The 22,974-nt window shown below is 44.7% G+C and overlaps 1 protein-coding gene across 1 annotated transcript in view; it reads left to right on the top strand.

Moving 5' to 3' along the window:
- LOC135540453 (synapsin-2-like) overlaps positions 1-22,974 on the top strand; it is a 204,248-nt gene that overhangs the window by 144,953 nt on the left and 36,321 nt on the right. Inside the window, 4 exon segments of the mRNA XM_064967087.1 lie at positions 4,497-4,559; positions 8,106-8,248; positions 16,101-16,175; positions 20,476-20,578. Coding sequence (XP_064823159.1) covers positions 4,497-4,559; positions 8,106-8,248; positions 16,101-16,175; positions 20,476-20,578 — 384 coding nt within the window.

Below are 22,974 nucleotides of genomic sequence, written 5' to 3'. Positions count from 1 at the left end.
GACCTGGAGTGACTATTTAGTTTAGACCTGTAGTAACTCTGTAGTAACTATTTAGTTTAGACCTGTAGTACATCTGTTGTTAGATCTGTAGTAACTCTGTAGTAACGCTGTAGTTTAGACCTGTAGTAACTCTGTAGTTTAGACCTGTAGTAACTGTAGTTTAGACTTGTAGTAACTCTGAAGTTTAGACCTGTAGTACCTATGTTGTTAGGTCTGTAGTAACTCTGTAGTTTAGACCTGTAGTAACTCTGTAGTTTAGACCTGTATTGACTCTGTAGTTAGACCTGTAGTAACGCTGTAGTTTAGACTTGAGTAACTCTGTAGTTAGACCTGTAGTAACTCTGCAGTAACTCTGTAGTTTAGACTGTAATAACTCTGTAGTAACTCTGTAGTTATACCTGTAGTAACACTAGGGTTTGGACTTGTAGTAACTCTGTAGTTAGACCTGTAGTAACTCTGCAGTAACTCTGTAGTTTAGACCTGTAGTAACTCCGTAGTTTAGACCTGTAGTGACTCTGTAGTAACTCTGCAGTAACTCTGTAGTTATACCTGTAGTAACGCTAGGGTTTAGACTTGTAGTAACTCTGTAGTTAGACCTGTAGTATCTCTGTCGTAACTCTATAGTTACACCTGTAGTAACTCTGTAGTTAGACCTGTAGTAACTCTGTTGTTCGACCTGTAGTGACTCTGTTGTCAAACTTGTAGTAACTCTCTAGTTAGACCTGGAGTGACTATTTAGTTTAGACCTGTAGTAACTCTGTAGTAACTATTTGTAACCTGTGTGGCTCAGTCGGTAGAGCATGGCGCTTGCAACGCCAAGCGTCGTGGGTTCGATTCCCGCTGGGACCACCCATATGTAAAAAAGTAGTGGCCCCAGCCGACTTGTAAGTCGCTTTGGACAAAAGCGTCTGCTAAATGGGATATATTTATTTAGTTTAGACCTGTAGTACCTCTGTTGTTAGATCTGTAGTAACTCTGTAGTAACGCTGTAGTTTAGACCTGTAGTAACTCTGTAGTTTAGACCTGTATTAACTGTAGTTTAGACTTGTAGTAACTCTGAAGTTTAGACCTGTAGTACCTCTGTTGTTAGGTCTGTAGTAACTCTGTAGTTAGACCTGTAGTAACGCTGTAGTTTAGACTTGTAGTAACTCTGTAGTTAGACCTGTAGTAACTCTGTAGTAACTCTGCAGTTAGACCTGTATTAACACTGATGTTTAGACCTGTAGTGACTCTGTAGTTAGACCTGTAGTAACTCTGTAGTTTAGGCCTGTAGTAACTCTGTAGTAACTCTGTAGTTAGACCTGTAGTAACTCTGTAGTTTAGACCTGTAGTAACTCTGTAGTTTAGACCCATAGTAACTATGTAGCTTAGACCTGTAGTAACTGTAGTTTAGAACAATAGTGACTCTGTAGTTTAGACATGTAGTAACTCTGTAGTTTAGACCTGTAGTAACTGTAGTTTAGACCTCTAGTAACTCTGTAGTTTAGAACACTAGTGACTCTGTAGTTTAGACATGTAGTGACTATTTAGTTTAGACCTGTAGTAACTCTGTCATAACTCTGTAGTTAGACCTGTAGTAACTCTGTAGTTTAGAACACTAGTGACTCTGTAGTTTAGACATGTAGTGACTATTTAGTTTAGACCTGTAGTAAATCTGTAATTAGACCTGTAGTGACTCTGTAGTTTAGACCTGTAGTAACTCTGTAGTTAGACCTGAAGTACCTCTGTTGTTAGATCTGTAGTAACTCTGTAGTAACTCTGTAGTTTAGATCTATAGTAACTATATAGTTAGACCTGTAGTAACTCTGTAGTTTAGACCTGTAGTAACTCTGTAGTTTAGACCTGTATTGACTCTGTAGTTAGACCTGTAGTAACTCTGTAGTTAGACCTGTAGTAACGCTGTAGTTTAGACTTGTAGTAACTCTGTAGTTTAGACCTGTAGTAACTCTGCAGTAACTCTGTAGTTATACCTGTAGTGACGCTAGGGTTTAGACTTGTAGTAACTCTGTAGTTAGACCTGTAGTAACTCTGTCGTAACTCTGTAGTTACACCTGTAGTAACTCTGTAGTTAGACCTGTAGTACCTCTGTTGTTCGACCTGTAGTGACTCTGTTGTCAAACCTGTAGTAACTCTCTAGTTAGACCTGGAGTGACTATTTAGTTTAGACCTGTAGTAACTCTGTAGTAACTATTTAGTTTAGACCTGTAGTACATCTGTTGTTAGATCTGTAGTAACTCTGTAGTAACGCTGTAGTTTAGACCTGTAGTAACTCTGTAGTTTAGACCTGTATTAACTGTAGTTTAGACCTGTAGTAACTCTGTAGTTTAGACCTGTAGTAACTCTGTGGTTAAACCTGTAGTAACTCTGCATTAACTCGGTAGTTTAGACCTGTATTAACTCTGTAGTTAGACCTGTAGTAACTCTGTAGTTTAGACCTGTAGTAACTGTAGTTTAGACCTGTATTAACTCTGTAGTTTAGACCTGCAGTAACTCTGTAGTTTAGACCTGTAGGAAGTCTGTAGTAAATAAGAAGTTTAAACCTGTTGTAACCCTGTAGTAAGAGCTGTCGTGACTCTGTAGTTTAGACCTGTAGTAACTGTAGTTTAGACCTGTAGTAACTCTGTAGTTAAACCTGTAGTAACTCTGCATTAACTCGGTAGTTTAGACCTGTATTAACTCTGTAGTTAGACCTGTAGTAACTCTGTAGTTTAGACCTGTAGTAACTGTAGTTTAGACCTGTATTAACTCTGTAGTTTAGACCTGCAGTAACTCTGTAGTTTAGACCTGTAGGAATTCTGTAGTAAATAAGAAGTTTAAACCTGTAGTAACTCTGTAGTAAGACCTGTCGTGACTCTGTAGTTTAGACCTGTAGTAACTGTAGTTTAGACCTGTTGTAACTCTGTAGTTTAGACCTGTAGTAACTCTGTAGTTAAACCTGCAGTAACTCTGCATTAACTCGGTAGTTTAGACCTGTATTAACTCTGTAGTTAGACCTGTAGTAACTCTGTAGTTTAGACCTGTAGTAACTGTAGTTTAGACCTGTATTAACTCTGTAGTTTAGACCTGCAGTAACTCTGTAGTTTAGACCTGTAGGAATTCTGTAGTAAATAAGAAGTTTAAACCTGTAGTAACTCTGTAGTAAGACCTGTCGTGACTCTGTAGTTTAGACCTGTAGTAACTGTAGTTTAGACCTGTTGTAACTCTGTAGTTTAGACCTGTAGTAACTCTGTAGTTAAACCTGTAGTAACTCTGCATTAACTCAGTAGTTTAGACCTGTATTAACTCTGTAGTTAGACCTGTAGTAACTCTGTAGTTTAGACCTGTAGTAACTGTAGTTTAGACCTGTTGTAACTCTGTAGTTTAGAGCTGTAGTGACTCTGTAGTTTAGACCTGTAGTAACTCTGTAGTAACTCTGTAGCATAGACCTGTGGTAACTCTGTAGTTTAGACCTATAGTAACTGTAGTTTACACCTGTATTAACTCTGTAGTAAGACCTGTCGTGACTCTGTAGTTTAGACCTGTAGTAACTGTAGTTTAGACCTGTAGTAACTCTGTAGTTTAGACCTGTAGTAACTCTGTGGTTAAACCTGTAGTAACTCTGCATTAACTCGGTAGTTTAGACCTGTATTAACTCTGTAGTTAGACCTGTAGTAACTCTGTAGTTTAGACCTGTAGTAACTGTAGTTTAGACCTGTATTAACTCTGTAGTTTAGACCTGCAGTAACTCTGTAGTTTAGACCTGTAGGAATTCTGTAGTAAATAAGAAGTTTAAACCTGTAGTAACTCTGTAGTAAGACCTGTCGTGACTCTGTAGTTTAGACCTGTAGTAACTGTAGTTTAGACCTGTTGTAACTCTGTAGTTTAGACCTGTAGTAACTCTGTAGTTAAACCTGTAGTAACTCTGCATTAACTCAGTAGTTTAGACCTGTATTAACTCTGTAGTTAGACCTGTAGTAACTCTGTAGTTTAGACCTGTAGTAACTGTAGTTTAGACCTGTAGTAACTCTGTAGTTTAGACCTGTAGTAACTCTGTAGTTAGACCTGTTGTAACTCTGCATTAACTCGGTAGTTTAGACCTGTATAAACTCTGTAGTTAGACCTGTAGTGACTTTTTAGTTTAGACCTGTAGGAATTCTGTAGTAAATAAGAAGTTTAACTCTGTAGTAACTCTATAGTTAAATATCTAATAGCCCTGGTGTTTATCTCTATAGTTAAATATCTAATAGCCATGGTGTGTCTCTCTATGGTTAAATATCTACTAGCCCTGGTGTGTCTCTCTATGGTTAAATATCTAATAGTCTAATATAATATCTAATAGTCTCCTGGAGCAACATTCAGTCAGTGTGCCAGTCAGCCAATCAGTTATTCAGTCATTCATTCAGTCAGTCAGCTAATCAGTCATTCAGTCAGTCAGCAAATCAATTGTTCATTCATTCAGCCAGCCAGTCAGCCAGTCATTCAGCCAGTCAATCATTCCAACATGTCTTCTCTTTCAGATCTCCATGCCCTCTTTCCCTGTGGTGGTGAAGATAGGACACGCGCACTCTGGAATGGGAAAGGTAATGCACTAATACATATACATATGTGCCATTTATATATAATGTCTAAATACATTTAAATACATGTAATTTATATATAATGTCCAAATACAGATAAATATATACAATTTATATATAATGTCCAAATACAAATAAATATATGACATTTTATATATATAATTTATTTTACCTATTTTTAACTAGGCAAGTCAGTTAAGAACAGACTCTTATTTTCAGTGACGGCCTAGGAATAGTGGGTTAACAGCCTTGTTCAGGGGCAGAACGATGGATTTTTACCTAGTCAGCTCAGGGATTTGATCTTGCAACCTTTTGGTTACTAGTCCAACACTCTAACCACTAGGCTACCTGCCGCCAATAGCCCTGGTATAATGTCCACATACAATTAAATACATGTCATTTGACGTTTTCCACATTTTGTTATATTACAGCCTTATTCTAAAATGGATTCAAAAGTTATTTTTCCCCTCATCAATCTACACACAATACCCCATAATGACAAAGCAAAAATAGGTTTTTAGAAATTTTGACAAATTTATAAAAATAAAAAAATGAAATATCACATTTACATAAGTATTCAGACCCTTTACTCAGTACTTTGATGAAGATCATAGCCTTGAGTCTTCTTGGGTATAACGCTTCAAGCTTGGCTCATCTGTATTTGGGGAGTTTCTCCCATTCTTCTCTGCAGAACCTCTCAAGTTCTGTCAGGTTGGATAGGGAGCGTCACTGCACAGCTATTTTCAGGTCTCTCCAGAGATGTTCGATCGTGTTCAAGTCCGGTCTCTAGCTGGTCCCTCGAGGACATTCAGAGACTTGTCCCAAAGCCACTCCTGTGTTGTCCTTGCTGTGTGCTTAGGGTCGTTGTCCTGTTGAATGATGAACCTTCACCCCAGTCTGAGGTCCTGAGCGCTCTGGAGCAGGTTCATCAAGGATCTCTCTGTACTTTGCTCCGTTCATCTTTCGCTCAATCCTGACCAGTCTCCCAGTCCCTACCTCTGAAAAACATCTCCACAGCATGATGCTGCCACCACCATGCTTCATCTTAGGGTTGGTGCCAGGTTTCCTCAGGATGTGACACTTGGCATTCATTAATCTTGGTTTCATCAGACAAGAGAATCTTGTTTTTTTGGCAAACTCCAAGCGGGCTGTCATGTGCCTTTTACTGAGGAGGGGCTTCCGTATTACCACTCTACCGTAAAGGCCTGATTGGTGGAGTACTGCAGAGATGGTTGTCCTTCTGGAAGTTTATATCATCTCCACAGAATAACTCTGGAGCTCTGTCAGAGTAACCATCGGGTTCTTGGTCTCTTCCCTACCAAAGCTTCTCCCTTGATTGCTTAGTTTGGCCAGGCGGCCACTCTAGGAAGAGTCTTGGTGGTTTGAAACTTCTTCCATTTAAGAATGATGGAGGCCACTGTGTTCTTGGGGACCGTCAATGCTGCAGAAATGTTTTGGTACCCTTCCCCAGATATGTGTCTCAAAACAATCCTGTCTCGGAGCTCTACGGACAATTCCTTCAACCTCATGGCTTGATTTTTACTCTGACATGCACTGTACAACTGTGGGACCTTATATAGACAGGTGAGTGCCTTTCCAGATCATGTCCAACCAATTGAGTTTACCACAGGTGGACTCCAATCAAGTTGAAGAAACATCTCAAGGATGATCAATGGAAACAAGATGCACCTTCGCTCAATTTCAAGTCTCATAGCAAAGGGTCTGAATGCTTATGTGCTAATTTTTTTTTAGTTATTTATACATTTGTAAAAATCTCACAAAACCTGTTTCCGCTTTGTCGTTATGGGGTATTGTGTGTAGATTGATTAAATATATAAAAAAAATCCTCAGCAATTTTAGAATAAGGCTGTAACATAACAAAATGTGAAAAATGCCAAAGGGTCTGAATACTGTCAGAATGCACTGTTTACACAGAACATTAGGAACACCGGATCTTTCCATGACAGACTGATCAGGTGAAAGCTATGATTACTTATTGACAAATCACTAATAGGAGAAACTATAATTGGAACCATACATGTTGCGTTCCATACATGTTGACATGTTCATCATCTCTTCTTCATCTAATTGGTCTCTCTGTAATCTGCCATGTATTCAGTTATAGCTGTAATCTACTGTGTATTCAGCTGTTACAAATCCCTTTTGGCCCGACAGTCTAGGGGAGATGGTAACGAGACCCGTAACACAACTCATGCAAATTATAATAGTGAAAAAGAAAGAGTGAGAACAAAATAACCACAGACAACTAAATTACCATCAAACACATGGTTTATTAGAAAACACACGGTAATGGGGGGGGGGGGCAGGAAAAGGGGCTGAGCTGGACCCAAGGAAAGAAACAAGCATCCAAAAACACCCCTAAACTAGACTAGCCTATTTCAACAACAGCTAACTAACTAACCAAAAATACAGTGGGTGGTCCGCCCAGGTCTAACTAGTGTATTTAACAAAGTTTACCTACGGGTAGTGTATGCCCATGGGCGACATGTCTTGTCTTGTCTACCGTGTATTCAGCTATATCTGTAATCTACTGTGTATTCAGCTATATCTGTAATCTACTGTGTATTCAGTTATATCTGTAATCTACTGTGTATTCAGCTATATCTGTAATCTACTGTGTATTCAGTTATATCTGTAATCTACCGTGTATTCAGCTATATCTGTAATCTACTGTGTATTCAGTTATATCTGTAATCTACCGTGTATTCAGTTATATCTGTAATCTACTGTGTATTCAGTTATATCTGTAATCTACCGTGTATTCAGTTATATCTGTAATCTACTGTGTATTCAGTTATATCTGTAATCTACCGTGTATTCAGCTATATCTGTAATCTACTGTGTATTCAGTTATATCTGTAATCTACTGTGTATTCAGCTATATCTGTAATCTACTGTGTATTCAGTTATATCTGTAATCTACTGTGTATTAAGTTATATCTGTAATCTACTGTGTATTCAGTTATATCTGTAATCTACCGTGTATTCAGCTATATCTGTAATCTACTGTGTATTCAGTTATATCTGTAATCTACTGCGTATTCAGTTATATCTGTAATCTACTGTGTATTCAGTTATATCTGTAATCTACTGTGTATTCAGCTATATCTGTAATCTACTGTGTATTCAGGTATATCTGTAATCTACTGTGTATTCAGTTATATCTGTAATCTACTGCGTATTCAGTTATATCTGTAATCTACTGTGTATTCAGTTATATCTGTAATCTACTGTGTATTCAGCTATATCTGTAATCTACTGTGTATTCAGTTATATCTGTAATCTACTGTGTACTCAGTTATATCTGTAATCTACTGTGTATTCAGGTATATCTGTAATCTGCCGTGTATTCAGTTATGTCTGTAATCTACTGTGTATTCAGCTATATCTGCAGCCTGTAATGACAATATTGTGTTATGCTGTCTGTGTATCCAGGTAAAGGTGGATAACCTGAGTGTGTGTTATTGTTAGGGTTAGTTGTGTGAGGGTTAGATGTAATGTGTTGTGTTATGCTGTCTGTGTATCCAGGTAAAGGTGGATAATCTGAGTGACTTCCAGGACATAGCCAGTGTGGTAGCCATCACTCAGACTTACACCACCACAGAACCCTTCATAGATGCCAAGTACAACATCAGGGTCCAGCGGATTGGCAGCGATTATAAGGCTTACATGTAAGTACCTTTCCTTGTATGTAGGTGTGTGTATGGCATTTTATTTGTCAAATGCGTCATAAACAACAGGTGTAGACTAGAGATCGACCGATTATGATTTTTCAAAGCCGATTTTTCAATGCTGATTAATCGGTTGACCTCTAGTGTAGGCTAACAGTGAAATGCTTACTTAAAGGCCCTTCCCAACAATGCAGAGAGAGAGTAAACAACAGGTGTAACAATGAAATGCTTCCTGAGGGGCCCTTCCCAACAATGCGGAGAGAGAGTAAACAACAGGTGTAACAGTGAAATGCTTCCTGAGGGGCCCTTCCCAACAATGCGGAGAGAGAGTAAACAACAGGTGTAACAGTGAAATGCTTCCTGAGGGGCCCTTCCCAACAATGCGGAGAGAAAGTAAACAACAGGTGTAACAGTGAAATGCTTCCTGAGGGGCCCTTCCCAACAATGCGGAGAGAGAGTAAACAACAGGTGTAACAGTGAAATGCTTCCTGAGGGGCCCTTCCCAACAATGCAGAGAGAGAGTAAACAACAGGTGTAACAGTGAAATGCTTCCTGAGGGGCCCTTCCCAACAATGCGGAGAGAGAGTAAACAACAGGTGTAACAGTGAAATGCTTCCTGAGGGGCCCTTCCCAACAATGCGGAGAGAGAGTAAACAACAGGTGTAACAGTGAAATGCTTCCTGAGGGGCCCTTCCCAACAATGCAGAGAGAGTAAACAACAGGTGTAACAGTGAAATGCTTCCTGAGGGGCCCTTCCCAACAATGCGGAGAGAAAGTAAACAACAGGTGTAACAGTGAAATGCTTCCTGAGGGGCCCTTCCCAACAATGCGGAGAGAGAGTAAACAACAGGTGTAACAGTGAAATGCTTCCTAAGGGGCCCTTCCCAACAATGCGGAGAGAGAGTAAACAACAGGTGTAACAGTGAAATGTTTACTTACGGGCCTTTCCCAACAATGCGGAGAGAAAATTAAGAGAAATAATAGAAAAGTAAAACATGATATAAGTATTTTAAAAGTAATTATAGACTCACAATGAGCAACAATAACTTGGCTACAGTGGTATAATGTACTTAAGGAAAAATACTTGTACTTATGAACTACTTAATTAGTTTTTGTTGTATCTGTACTGTAAAAATGATATACATTTTACTCCATACATTTTCCCTGACACCAAAAAGTACTCATTATATTTGGAATGTCGAGCAGGACAGGAAAATGGTCAAATTCACACACTTATCAAGAGAATATCCCTGGTAGTCCCTTGCCTCTGATCTGGCAGCTCACTAAACACATGCTTCAATTGTAAATGATGTCTGAGTGTTGGAACATGCCCCTGGCAATCCGTATAATTTAAAAAACAAGAAAATGGCACTCTATGGTTTGCTTAATACTGTAAGGAAATTGAAATTACTTTTACTTCTTCTTTTGAAACGTAAGTATATTTTAGCAATTACATTTACTTTTGATACTTAAGTATATTTAAAACCAAATACTTTTAGATTTTTACTCAAGTAGGATTGTACTGGGCGACTTTCACTTTTACTTGAGTCATTTTATATTAAGGTATCTTTACTTTTACTCAAGTATGACAATTGGGTACGTTTTCCACCACTGCTTGGCTATATACATGGGGTACCAGTACCGAGTGATTTGCAGAGGTATCAGGTAATTGAGGTAGATATGCACATATAATGAGGAATAAAGCGACATTATGGGGTATTGTGTATCTCAATTTAATCAATTTTAAATTCAGGCTGTAACAAAAAATGTTTCTACAAATTGATTGGAGTCCACCTGTGGTAAATTCAATTGATTGGACATGATTTGGAAAGGCACACACCTGTCTATATACGGTCCCACAGTTGACAGTGCATATCAGCACAAAAACCAAGCCTTGAGGTTGAAGGAATTGTCCGTAGAGCTCTGAGACCAGATTGTGTCAAGGCACAGATCTTGGGAATTGTACCAATATTTTTGCAGCAGCATTGAAGGTCCCCAAGAACCTCCATTTTTAAATGGAAGAAGTTTGGAACCACCAAGACTCTCCCTCTTCCAAGTAGCTTGGCCCCAGTGAAAAAATCAAATCAAATTGTATTTGTCACATGCGCCGAATACAACAGGTGTAAACCTTACAGTGAAATGCATAACCAACAATGCTTTAAAGAAGTAAAGTAAAAAATAGAAAATATTAGTAACAAATAATTTAACAGTAGCAGTAAAATAACAATAACGAGGCTATATACAGGGGGTAGCGATACAGAGTCAATGTGTGTGGGCACCGATTAGTCGAGGTAATTGAGGTAATATGTACATGTGGTTACAGCTAAAGTGACTATGCATAGATAATAAACAGAGTGTAGCAGCAGTGTAAAAGAGGGGTCTGGGTATCCTTTTGATTAGCTGTTCAGGAGTCTTATTGCTTGGGGGTAGAAGCTGTTAAGAAGCCTTTTTGTCCTAGACTTGGCGCTCCGGGACCGCTTGCCATGCTGTAGCAAAGAGAACAGTCTATGACTAGGGTGGCTGGAGTCTTTGACCATTTTAGGGCCTTGCTCTGACATCGCCTGTTATGTAGGTCCTAGATGGCAGGAAGCTTGGCCTTGCGGTCAGAGGCCGAGCCATACCAGGCAGGGATGCAACCAGTCAGAATGCTGTCGACAGTGCAATTGTAGAACCTTTTGAGGATCTGAGGACCAATGCCAAATCTTTTTAGACTCCTGAGGGGAATCAGCTTTGTCGTGCCCTCTTCACAACTGTCTTAGTGTGTTTGGACCATTATAGTTTGCTGGTGATGTGGACACCAAGGAACTTGAAGCTCTCAACCTGCTTCACTGCAACCCCATCGATGAGAATGGGGGCATACTCGGTCCTCCTTTTCCTGTAGTCCACAATCATCTCCTTTGTCTTGATCACGTTGAGGGAGAGGTTGTTGTCCTGGCACCACACGGCCAGGTCTCTGAACCACCTCCATATAGGCTGTCTATCCATTGTTGGTTTTACTGGGCCGTACGTACTACCCTCTGTAGCACCTTACGGTCAGATGCCGGGCAGTTGCCATACCAGGCGATGATGCAACCGGGTAGGATGCTCTCGATGGTGCAGTTATAGACATTTTTGAGGGTCTGGAGACCCATGCCAAATATTTTCAGTCTCCTGATGGGGAAAGGTGTTGTTGTGCCCTCTTCACGACAATCTTGGTGTGTTTTGACCATGACAGTTTGTTGGTGGTGTGGACACCAAGGAACTTCAAACTCTCGACCTGCTCCAATACAGCCCCGTCGATGTGAATGGGGGCATGTTCGGCCCTCCTTTTCCTGTAGTCCACGATCAGCTACTATACTTGTGTAACCGATGTGAAATGGCTAGCTAGTTAGCGGTGATAGGGTTTCAATCGGTGACGTCATTCGCTCTGAAACCTTGGTTCCCCTTGCTCTGCAAGTGCCGTGGCTTTTGTGGCCCGATGGGTAACAATGCTTTGTGGGTGTCAGTTGTCTGTGTGCAGAGGGTCCCTGGTTTAAGCCCAGGTAGGGGCGAGGAGAGGGGTGGAAGCTATACTGTTACATTGATGCTGTTGACCCGGATCACTGGTTGCTGCGGAAAAGGAGGAGGTCAAAAGGGGGGTGCCTGGAGTTCTTTTTTTTTCTTGACCTTTATTTTACGAGGCAAGTCAGTTAAGAACAAATTCTTATTTTCAATGACGGCCTAGGAACAGTGGGTTAACTGCCTGTTCAGGGGCAGAACGACAGATTTGTACCTTGTCAGCTCGGGGATTTGAACTTGCAACCTTTCGGTTACTAGTCCAAAGCTTTCACCACTAGGCTACCCTGCCGCCCCTTGAGGCATTTGGCAGTGCGGAAAAACTCCAGATTTTTGTGGTCAGTCAATACGATGAACAGGTGTTCTGCACCTTCCAGCCAGTGCCTCCGTTCCTCCAACGCCATCTTCATTCTCCGTGGCTTTGAGACGATGGGAGAAGAAGGCGCAGGGATGTAGCTTCCGGTCCAGGGCAGAACTCTGGGACAGGACTTCCCCCACTCCTACATTAGATGCATAGGCCTCCACCACAAACTGATAGGAAGGGTCAGGATGAACCAGGATGGGAACAGTTGTGAAGCAATGTTTGAGGTCCTGGGACGCCCAGTCAGCAGCATGGGACCACGTGAATGCAACCTTGGGAGAGGTGAGTGCTGACAGGGGGGAAGCAAGGGTGCAGTAACCCAGGATGAAGAGGAGATTTTGGCGAACCCCAGGAAACATTGCAGCTGCACCCTTTATGAAGGCTGGAGCCAATCCCCCACCGCTCTCACCTTCCCGGGATCCATCTGGACACTTCCAGCGGAGATGATGTACCCCAGAAAAGGGATGGTGGAGCGATGGAACTTGCTCTTCTCTGGCTTAACAAACAGCTAGTTTTCCAGGAGGCGTTGAAGAACTTGTTGGATGTGGAGCACATGTTCTTGGGGGAGCTTGAGAAGACGATGATGTAATCAATGTTGATGACAGGCGCTCCCCCTGGAGTGGCTCGAAGGCCAAGGAGATGAGTGGTAGCGGATAGCAGTTCTTCACCATTATGTCATTGAGTCCCAGTAGTCGCTGCACATGTGTAGGGTCTTGTCCTTCTTCTCCACAAAGAAGAACCCTGCACTGGAGAGGACGAGGGATGTATAAATCCTGCAGATAGGGAGTCCCCAATGTAGGTGTCCATTACCTCGGTCTCTTGTCCCGACAGTGAGTACAGTCGTCACCGAGACGGAATGGTGCTAGGGAGAAGGTTAATCCTGCAGTCATATGGTCGGTGCGGCGGAACGAAATGTGCCCAGGTCTTGTTGAACATCTCCCGAAGGTCCTGGTACTCCGCGGGAATTGCGGAGTGGTCTGGGGCACCTTCCAAGCCCCCAGAAAGACATCCCGTGGCAGGTTGCACCAGTAGACCAGTTAATGAGGGGATTGTGTCACTGGAGCCAAGAGAATCTCAATCCTTGGGAATCTGAGAAGACTTGATGAGCAGGACTTGAATAGTCTGTGATTCCCTGACACCCTTAGGTTGATGGGAGTGGTAAAATGAGTGACACGGCCTATAGAGAGCCCGTCCAACACTCTAACATCCATGGGAGTGGAGAGGGGCTGAGTGAGGACGTTCAGCTCAGGAGCCAGGGTAGCGTCCAAAATAACTCTCATTGACCCCAGAGTCATTTAGGCTGGTTTCACCACAGCAGAATGGCATGAACAGGGGTGTGAGCAAGGGAAGCAGGAAAGTCCTCCCTATGGCCCACCAGAGTACTCACTCCTACCAGAGAGCCTGATCTTTTTAAAGGACAAGAGTGTTGTGTCGATCCTATATTGCCATTCCGCTGGTTTTAGCCCAGCTCTATCTAGTTGCATGGGCTCGGGAAGCGGTGACTCAGCTGTCTTTGGCGACTCTCGGGGAAGGTCGGGAAGCCTCTGGTTCTCTCGGCAACGGGATCATCGGGAACCTCCGGGATGACTCAGAGGCAAGGTTGAATCCCTGGGCTTGCGAGCGAAGTCAAATTTCCTCTCCCTTCGTCATTCCCGTAGTCGCCCATCGATTCAGATGGTCAAAACCATGAGGGAATCGAGGTCTGTGGGTAACTCCCGAGCGCAAGCTCATCCTTGATCTCCTCCGAGACGCTGTGCAGGAACATACCGAACAGTGCTTCCTGGTTCCAAGCACTCTCCGCTGCCAACGTGCGTAATTCCACCGCATAGTCGGCCACACTACAGGAGTCCTGCCGAAGCTGGATTAGCTTCCAGGCAACTTTTCTTCTGGAAAACGGGGCTAAACAAATGTCTTCACCTCTCCCACGAACCCTCCAGACTAATGCATATGGCCGGCTGTTTTTCCTATACAGCAGTAGCCCAGGTGAGAGCCCTCCCGGACATCAGCGTGATGAGATCTTGGAGTGATCTGAGGTGAAGGAGGAGGGCTGAAGCTCAAAAATGATGGCACACTGAGCTAGAAATGCTCGACAGGTGCTCGGCTCTCCATTGAAGCGTTCCCGGGGAGGTAAGAGGGGCTCCCGAGAAGGTGGAGTGACCGATGAGATGACGCTGCTAGCAGCTGGGTTACTGTGGGGCTGGTCATGGCGTTCAGCCAACATTTGGACCACACCATAAGGCCACGAAGAAGTTCCACGGGAGGAGATGGAGGTTGAGAAGAAGAGAGACTGGGGAAAAGCAGGAGCTGAGACAAAAAAAATGCTGGTTGACTTGACAAACAAGATGAACTGGCAACAGACAAACAGAGAACACGGGTATAAATACACAGGGGATAATGGGGAAGATGGGCGTCACCTGGAGGGGGTGGAGACATGACTAAGACAGGTGAAACAGATCAGGGTGTGACAGAATCTGGTTATGAATATAGACCGCAATAGACCCCCATTGGCATTTCTGTCTTTTCGGTAGACGTTATAACCATGAAAGTGCTAGCAAATGCAGCTAATTGGACACTAGTATTGGACATTATGGAACAAAACAATGCTTTATTGTGGAACTAGGACTCCTTGCACTGCATTCTGATGAAAGATTGGTTGCATTAAGAACCAGTGTATCTTTAATTATATGTAGAACATGTATCTTTAGTCAAAGTTTATGATGAGTATTTCTGTTCTGGCGTAGCTTTCTATAATTCCTCCGGATATTTTGGAGGCATTTCTGAACATGGCGTCAATGTAAACCGATATTTGTGGATATAAATATGCATATTATCGAACAAAACATAAATGTATTGTGTAACATGTCATATGAGTGTCATCTGATGAAGATTTTCAAAAGGTTAGTGATTCATTTTTATCTCTAATCCTGCTTTTGTGACTATCTTTTGCTGGAAAAAGTGGCTGCATTTTCCCTTTGATTTGGTGGTGGTCTAACATAAATATATGTTGTGTTTTCGCTGTAAAACATTTTAAAAATCGGACTTGATGGGTAGATGAACAAGATGTTTATCTTTCATTTGCTATATTGGACTTGTTAATGTGTGAAAGTTAAATATTTCTAAAGAATATTTTTGAATTCCCTGCGCCACCTTTTCAGCTGAATGAGTTCCCCTCGGGGATTGCCTTGCCATAACAGGTTTTAAAATACATATTTTAATAAGGGCTATTTGTAGCACTTTTCTGGGATGCTTGATTGTTTTTAATGCTTTACTGGGAAGCTTATCAGAAGTAGACTTGCTCATGCTATTTAAATTGGAGATGATAGTGCAGGGTGAAATGCACACATTGGACTTCCTACCAGGGCACACCGCCTTAGTGCTAACAGTATAACTCTGGTTCATAGCCACATGATAACTGCATACAATAGCTGTAGGCTCAACAGAGGTATTCAAGGCAGTTCAAGGGACATACATTATGTTACTTACAATGTGTCAGCCAATGCCCCAAGGATAATGTACATTTGATGCAGCATTATGACAACTCAGCAACACAATGGTAGAGATTAACTGAGTTGGTTTTGGGCCATTGGTAAGTAATTGTCTCAACGCAGCCTTGAAATGCGTTGACAGAGTCCAGGAGCCAATATTATTTGGATTGACACCGTCATTCCTGTAGAGTATCTTCTGTTTCCAGAAGGTGTCAAAGTTATCTATTAAAGTGTTTCCAACAGATCTTTCACACCCGCGGCCGAACGATGGTACTGGACCTGAAATTATTGGCTGCTTTTTGGAATCTTTCAGCGCTAGAATCAGTTCTTTAAAATCAATTTTCAGAAGTTCCGAGCTAGCCCTCCTGATGTTGTTTGACCCCACATGACCCCACATGGACTGGTATCGAGGTCCTGAATAGGTGTAGGTGTGTGTGTGTGTTCACCATGTCTGTTAATTTTTCTCCCCCAGGCGGACATCCATCTCTGGGAACTGGAAGAGCAACACAGGATCAGCCATGCTGGAACAGGTGGCCATGACAGACAAGTGAGTTGCATCGGTCTGACTAATATTACAAGCAAGGTAGGGGTTAGGGTTATAGGTAGGGGTTAGGTTTAACAACTACTCATTCACCTTCTCATTATTTGTACTATTTTCTACATTGTAGAGGGTTAATGGTAGTGGTTGGGGTTAGGGTTATAGGTAAGGGTTAGGTTTAGCTTTACATTTAACATTTACATTTAAGTCATTTAGCAGACGCTCTTATCCAGAGCGACTTACAAATTGGTGAATTCACCTTCTGACATCCAGTGGAACAGCCACTTTACAATAGTGCATCTAAATCATTTAAGGGGGGGTGAGAAGGATTACTTTATCCTATCCTAGGTATTCCTTGAAGAGGTGGGGTTTCAGGTGTCTCCGGAAGGTGGTGATTGACTCCGCTGTCCTGGCGTCGTGAGGGAGTTTGTTCCACCATTGGGGGGCCAGAGCAGCGAACAGTTTTGACTGGGCTGAGCGGGAACTGTACTTCCTCAGTGGTAGGGAGGCGAGCAGGCCAGAGGTGGATGAACGCAGTGCCCTTGTTTGGGTGTAGGGCCTGATCAGAGCCTGGAGGTACTGCGGTGCCGTTCCCCTCACAGCTCCGTAGGCAAGCACCATGGTCTTGTAGCGGATGCGAGCTTCAACTGGAAGCCAGTGGAGAGAGCGGAGGAGCGGGGTGACGTGAGAGAACTTGGGAAGGTTGAACACCAGACGGGCTGCGGCGTTCTGGATGAGTTGTAGGGGTAAATGGCACAGGCAGGGAGCCCAGCCAACAGCGAGTTGCAGTAATCCAGACGGGAGATGACAAGTGCCTGGATTAGGACCTGCGCCGCTTCCTGTGTGAGGCAGGGTCGTACTCTGCGGATGTTGTAGAGCATGAACCTACAGGAACGGGCCACCGCCTTGATGTTAGTTGAGAACGACAGGGTGTTGTCCAGGATCACGCCAAGGTTCTGGGAGGAGGACACAATGGAGTTGTCAACCGTGATGGCGAGATCATGGAACGGGCAGTCCTTCCCCGGGAGGAAGAGCAGCTCCGTCTTGCCGAGGTTCAGCTTGAGGTGGTGATCCGTCATCCACACTGATATGTCTGCCAGACATGCAGAGATGCGATTCGCCACCTGGTCATCAGAAGGGGGAAAGGAGAAGATTAATTGTGTGTCGTCTGCATAGCAATGATAGGAGAGACCATGTGAGGTTATGACAGAGCCAAGTGACTTGGTGTATAGCGAGAATAGGAGAGGGCCTAGAACAGAGCCCTGGGGGACACCAGTGGTGAGAGCGCGTGGCGAGGAGACAGATTCTCGCCACGCCACCTGGTAGGAGCGACCTGTCAGGTAGGACGCAATCCAAGCGTGGGCCGCGCCGGAGATGCCCAACTTGGAGAGGGTGGAGAGGAGGATCTGATGGTTCACAGTATCGAAGGCAGCCGATAGGTCTAGAAGGATGAGAGCAGAGGAGAGAGAGTTAGCTTTAGCAGTGCGGAGCGCCTCCGTGATACAGAGAAGAGCAGTCTCAGTTGAATGACTAGTCTTGAAACCTGACTGATTTGGATCAAGAAGGTCATTCTGAGAGAGATAGCGGGAGAGCTGGCCAAGGACGGCACGTTCAAGAGTTTTGGAGAGAAAAGAAAGAAGGGATACTGGTCTGTAGTTGTTGACATCGGAGGGATCGAGTGTAGGTTTTTTCAGAAGGGGTGCAACTCTCGCTCTCTTGAAGACGGAAGGGACGTAGCCAGCGGTCAGGGATGAGTTGATGAGCGAGGTGAGGTAAGGGAGAAGGTCTCCGGAAATGGTCTGGAGAAGAGAGGAGGGGATAGGGTCAAGCGGGCAGGTTGTTGGGCGGCCGGCCGTCACAAGAAGCGAGATTTCATCTGGAGAGAGAGGGGAGAAAGAGGTCAGAGCACAGGGTAGGGCAGTGTGAGCAGAACCAGCGGTGTCGTTTGACTTAGCAAACGAGGATCGGATGTCGTCGACCTTCTTTTCAAAATGGTTGACGAAGTCATCTGCAGAGAGGGAGGAGGGGGGGGAGGGGGAGGAGGATTCAGGAGGGAGGAGAAGGTGGCAAAGAGCTTCCTAGGGTTAGAGGCAGATGCTTGGAATTTAGAGTGGTAGAAAGTGGCTTTAGCAGCAGAGACAGAGGAGGAGAATGTAGAGAGGAGGGAGTGAAAGGATGCCAGGTCCGCAGGGAGGCGAGTTTTCCTCCATTTCCGCTCGGCTGCCCGGAGCTCTGTTCTGTGAGCTCGCAATGAGTCATCGAGCCACGGAGCGGGAGGGGAGGACCGAGCCGGCCTGGAGGATAGGGGACATAGAGAGTCAAAGGATGCGGAAAGGGAAGAGAGGAGGGTTGAGGAGGCAGAATCAGGAGAAAGGTTGGAGAAGGTATGAGCAGAGGGAAGAGATGATAGGATGGAAGAGGAGAGAGTAGCGGGGGAGAGAGAGCGAAGGTTGGGACGGCGCGATACCATCCGAGTAGGGGCAGTGTGGGAAGTGTTGGATGAGAGCGAGAGGGAAAAGGATACAAGGTAGTGGTCGGAGACTTGGAGGGGAGTTGCAATGAGGTTAGTGGAAGAACAGCATCTAGTAAAGATGAGGTCGAGCGTGTTGCCTGCCTTGTGAGTAGGGGGAAGGTGAGAGGGTGAGGTCAAAAGAGGAGAGGAGTGGAAAGAAGGAGGCAGAGAGGAATGAGTCAAAGGTAGACGTGGGGAGGTTAAAGTCGCCCAGGACTGTGAGAGGTGAGCCGTCCTCAGGAAAGGAGCTTATCAAGGTATCAAGCTCATTGATGAACTCTCCGAGGAACCTGGAGGGCGATAAATGATAAGGATGTTAAGCTTGAAAGGGCTGGTAACTGTGACAGCATGGAATTCAAAGGAGGCGATAGACAGATGGGTAAGGGGGAGAGAGAGAATGACCACTTGGGAGAGATGAGGATCCCGGTGCCACCACCCCGCTGACCAGAAGCTCTCGGGGTGTGCGAGAACACGTGGGCGGACGAAGAGAGAGCAGTAGGAGTAGCAGTGTTATCTGTGGTGATCCATGTTTCCGTCAGTGCCAAGAAGTCGAGGGACTGGAGGGAGGCATAGGCTGAGATGAACTCTGCCTTGTTGGCCGCAGATCGGCAGTTCCAGAGGCTACCGGAGACCTGGAACTCCACGTGGGTCGTGCGCGCTGGGACCACCAGATTAGGGTGGCCGCGGCCACGCGGTGTGGAGCGTTTGTATGGTCTGTGCAGAGAGGAGAGAACAGGGATAGATAGACACATAGTTGACAGGCTACAGAAGAGGCTACGCTAATGCAAAGGAGATTGGAATGACAAGTGGACTACACGTCTCGAATGTTCAGAAAGTTAAGCTTACGTAGCAAGAATCTTATTGACTAAAATGATTGAAATGATACAGTACTGCTGGAGTAGGCTAGCTGGTAGTGGCTGCGATGTTGACACTACACTAATCAAGTCGTTCCGTCGAGTGTAATGGTTTCTACAGTGCTGCTATTCGGGGGCTAGCTGGCTAGCTAGCAGGTTGATTGCGTTACGTTACCTTAAAAGAACGACAATAGCTGGCTAGCTAACCTAGAAAATCGCTCTAGGCTACACAATTGTCTTAGATACAAAGACGGCTAATAATGATATGGCTTCTTGTTATTCGAGGAAATACTTTGTGAGACTATGTAGCCTGCAGATACAGTACAGTCGGTGTGGAGTCGCCGCAGTGTGGTTGAGTCTAATGGGTCTCATCAGTCACTGTAGCTCATCTTAGAGTTGTAGGCTCACTGGAGGGCCTGTAGTCCACATGCTGTAACTGAGGTGGTTCAGTGAACTATGTGCTTGTGATATGTAACCTTGCCTGAGACCTGAAGACTCGTGTTAGCTCCCCATGATAATGGCCAGGATTTAGCTCAATGGATTTACACCGTCTTGATTAATGTGAACGACCAAGATTTTGATACCTGGTTGGTTACACTGACATTGTGATGTCTCTCTTCTGTCAGGAACAAGCTGTGGTTGTCTTTGAATCAGTGGGCTAACCCTGCCTCTCTCCTGTCAGGAACAAGCTGTGGTTGTCTTTAGCTCTGTGGGCTAACCCTGTCTCTCTCCTGTCAGGAACAAGATGTGGTTGTCTAACTCTGTGGGCTAACCCTGTCTCTCTCGGGAACAAGCTGTGGTTGACTTTAGCTCTGTGGGCTAACCCTGTCTCTCTCAGGAACAAGCTGTGGTTGTCTTTAGCTCTGTGGGGTAACCTTGTCTCTCTCGGGAACAAGCTGTGGTTGACTTTAGCTCTGTGGGCTAACCCTGTCTCTCCTAACAGGTACAAGCAGTGGGTGGACATCTGCTCAGAGATCTTTGGAGGTCTTGAGATCTGTGCAGTCAAAGCCATCTGTGGAAAGGATGGGAAGGACTACATCACTGAGGTATGCTCTGATCTCTATAATATTGTCATTAAGATCCCATCAATTACCTGATATGTTACACATTCTATTTGTCTGTGGTGGTGTTCAGTAGAGCAATGAAGAGTTATGTAGTTCATTTTAGCTTGTATGTAATTGTTTAAAGTGTTTTTCCGTCTAAGTAGGTTTGGTATCAGGCTGACAGTAGGACTGACAGTTGGGCTGACAGTAGGTCTGGTAGTAGGGCTGATAGTGGGACTAGTAGAGGTCGTTGGGCTGATTGTGTGGTTAGTAGAGGTAGTAGGGCTGAGAGTTGTAGTCGGGCTGACAGTAGGGCCGACAGTTGGGCTGACAGTAGGTCTGGTAGTGGGGCTAGTAGAGGTCGTTGGGCTGATAGTAGGTCCGGTAGTAGGGATGTTAGTGTTGATAGTGGGGCTACTAGAGGTAGTAGGGCTTAGAGTTGTAGTCGGGCTGACAGTAGGGCCGACAGTTGGGCTGACAGTAGGTCTGGTAGTGGGGCTAGTAGAGGTCGTTGGGCTGATAGTGGGGCTAGTAGAGGTAGTAGAGCTGATAGTGGGGCTAGTAGAGGTAGTGGGGCTGATAGTGGGGTTAGTAGAGGTAGTGGGGTTGATAGTGGGGCTAGTAGAGGTAGCAGGGTGGATAGTGGGGCTAGTAGAGGTAGTAGAGCTGATAGTGGGGTTAGTAGAGGTAGTAGAGCTGATAGTGGGGCTAGTAGAGGGAGTAGAGCTGATAGTGGGGCTAGTAGAGGTAGTAGGGCTGATAGTGGGGCTAGTAGAGGGAGTAGAGCTGATAGTGGGGCTAGTAGAGGTAGTAGGGCTGATAGTGGGGCTAGTAGAGGTAGTAGGGCTGATAGTGGGGTTAGTAGAGGTAGTAGGGTTGATAATGGGGCTAGTAGAGGTAGTAGCGCTGATAGTGGGGCTAGTAGAGGTAGTAGGGCTGATAGTGGGGTTAGTAGAGGTAGTAGGGTTGATAGTGGGGCTAGTAGAGGTAGTAGGGCTGATAGTGGGGCTAGTAGAGGTAGTGGGGTTGATAGTGGGGCTAGTAGAGGTAGTAGGGCTGATAGTGGGGCTAGTAGAGGTAGCAGGGCTGATAGTGGGGCTAGTAGAGGTAGTAGGGCTGATAGTGGGGTTAGTAGAGGTAGTAGGGTTGATAATGGGGCTAGTAGAGGTAGTAGCGCTGATAGTGGGGCTAGTAGAGGTAGTAGGGCTGATAGTGGGGCTAGTAGAGGTAGTAGGGCTGATAGTGGGGTTAGTAGAGGGAGTAGAGCTGATAGTAGTCATCTCATCTTGTAGTCGGGCTGACAGTAGGGCCGACAGTTGGGCTGACGGTAGGTCTGGTAGTAGGGCTGATAGTGGGGCTAGTAGAGGTAGTAGGGCTGATAGTGTGGTTCGTAGAGGTAGTAGGGCTGATAGTGTGGTTAGTAGAGGTAGTAGCGCTGATAGTGGGGTTAGTAGAGGTAGTGGGGTTGATAGTGGGGCTAGTAGAGGTAGCAGGGTGGATAGTGGGGCTAGTAGAGGTAGTAGAGCTGATAGTGGGGTTAGTAGAGGTAGTAGAGCTGATAGTGGGGCTAGTAGAGGTAGTGGGGTTGATAGTGCGGTTAGTAGAGGTAGTAGGGCTGATAGTGGGGCTAGTAGAGGTAGTAGAGCTGATAGTGGGGCTAGTAGAGGTAGTGGGGCTGATAGTGGGGCTAGTAGAGGTAGCAGGGTGGATAGTGGGGTTAGTAGAGGTAGTGGGGTTGATAGTGGGGCTAGTAGAGGTAGTAGGGCTGATAGTGGGGTTAGTAGAGGTAGTAGCGCTGATAGTGGGGCTAGTAGAGGTAGTAGGGCTGATAGTGGGGCTAGTAGAGGTAGTAGGGCTGATAGTGGGGTTAGTAGAGGTAGTGGGGCTGATAGTGGGGTTAGTAGAGGTAGTAGGGCTGATAGTGGGGTTAGTAGAGGTAGTAGGGCTGATAGTGGGGCTAGTAGAGGGAGTAGAGCTGATAGTGGGGCTAGTAGAGGTAGTAGGGCTGATAGTGGGGCTAGTAGAGGGAGTAGAGCTGATAGTGGGGCTAGTAGAGGTAGTAGGGCTGATAGTGGGGCTAGTAGAGGTAGTAGGGCTGATAGTGGGGTTAGTAGAGGTAGTAGGGTTGATAATGGGGCTAGTAGAGGTAGTAGGGTTGATAATGGGGCTAGTAGAGGTAGTAGCGCTGATAGTGGGGCTAGTAGAGGTAGTAGGGCTGATAGTGGGGCTAGTAGAGGTAGTAGGGCTGATAGTGGGGTTAGTAGAGGGAGTAGAGCTGATAGTAGTCATCTCATCTCTCAGCAATAGCCTTTTGCTTTCAAAACTTTTTTCTGCGATTGTATTTTTAAATATTGTGATATCCCTGGCTGGGTCTCTCTTCTTTTCACTGACAGTCGTAA

The sequence above is a fragment of the Oncorhynchus masou genome, chromosome 5 (genome assembly GCF_036934945.1).
Source record: "Oncorhynchus masou masou isolate Uvic2021 chromosome 5, UVic_Omas_1.1, whole genome shotgun sequence".
In the NCBI taxonomy this organism is placed as follows: domain Eukaryota; kingdom Metazoa; phylum Chordata; class Actinopteri; order Salmoniformes; family Salmonidae; genus Oncorhynchus; species Oncorhynchus masou.
The sequence above is the reverse complement of the archived record's forward strand: the minus strand, read 5'-3'. Positions and strand labels throughout refer to the sequence as shown.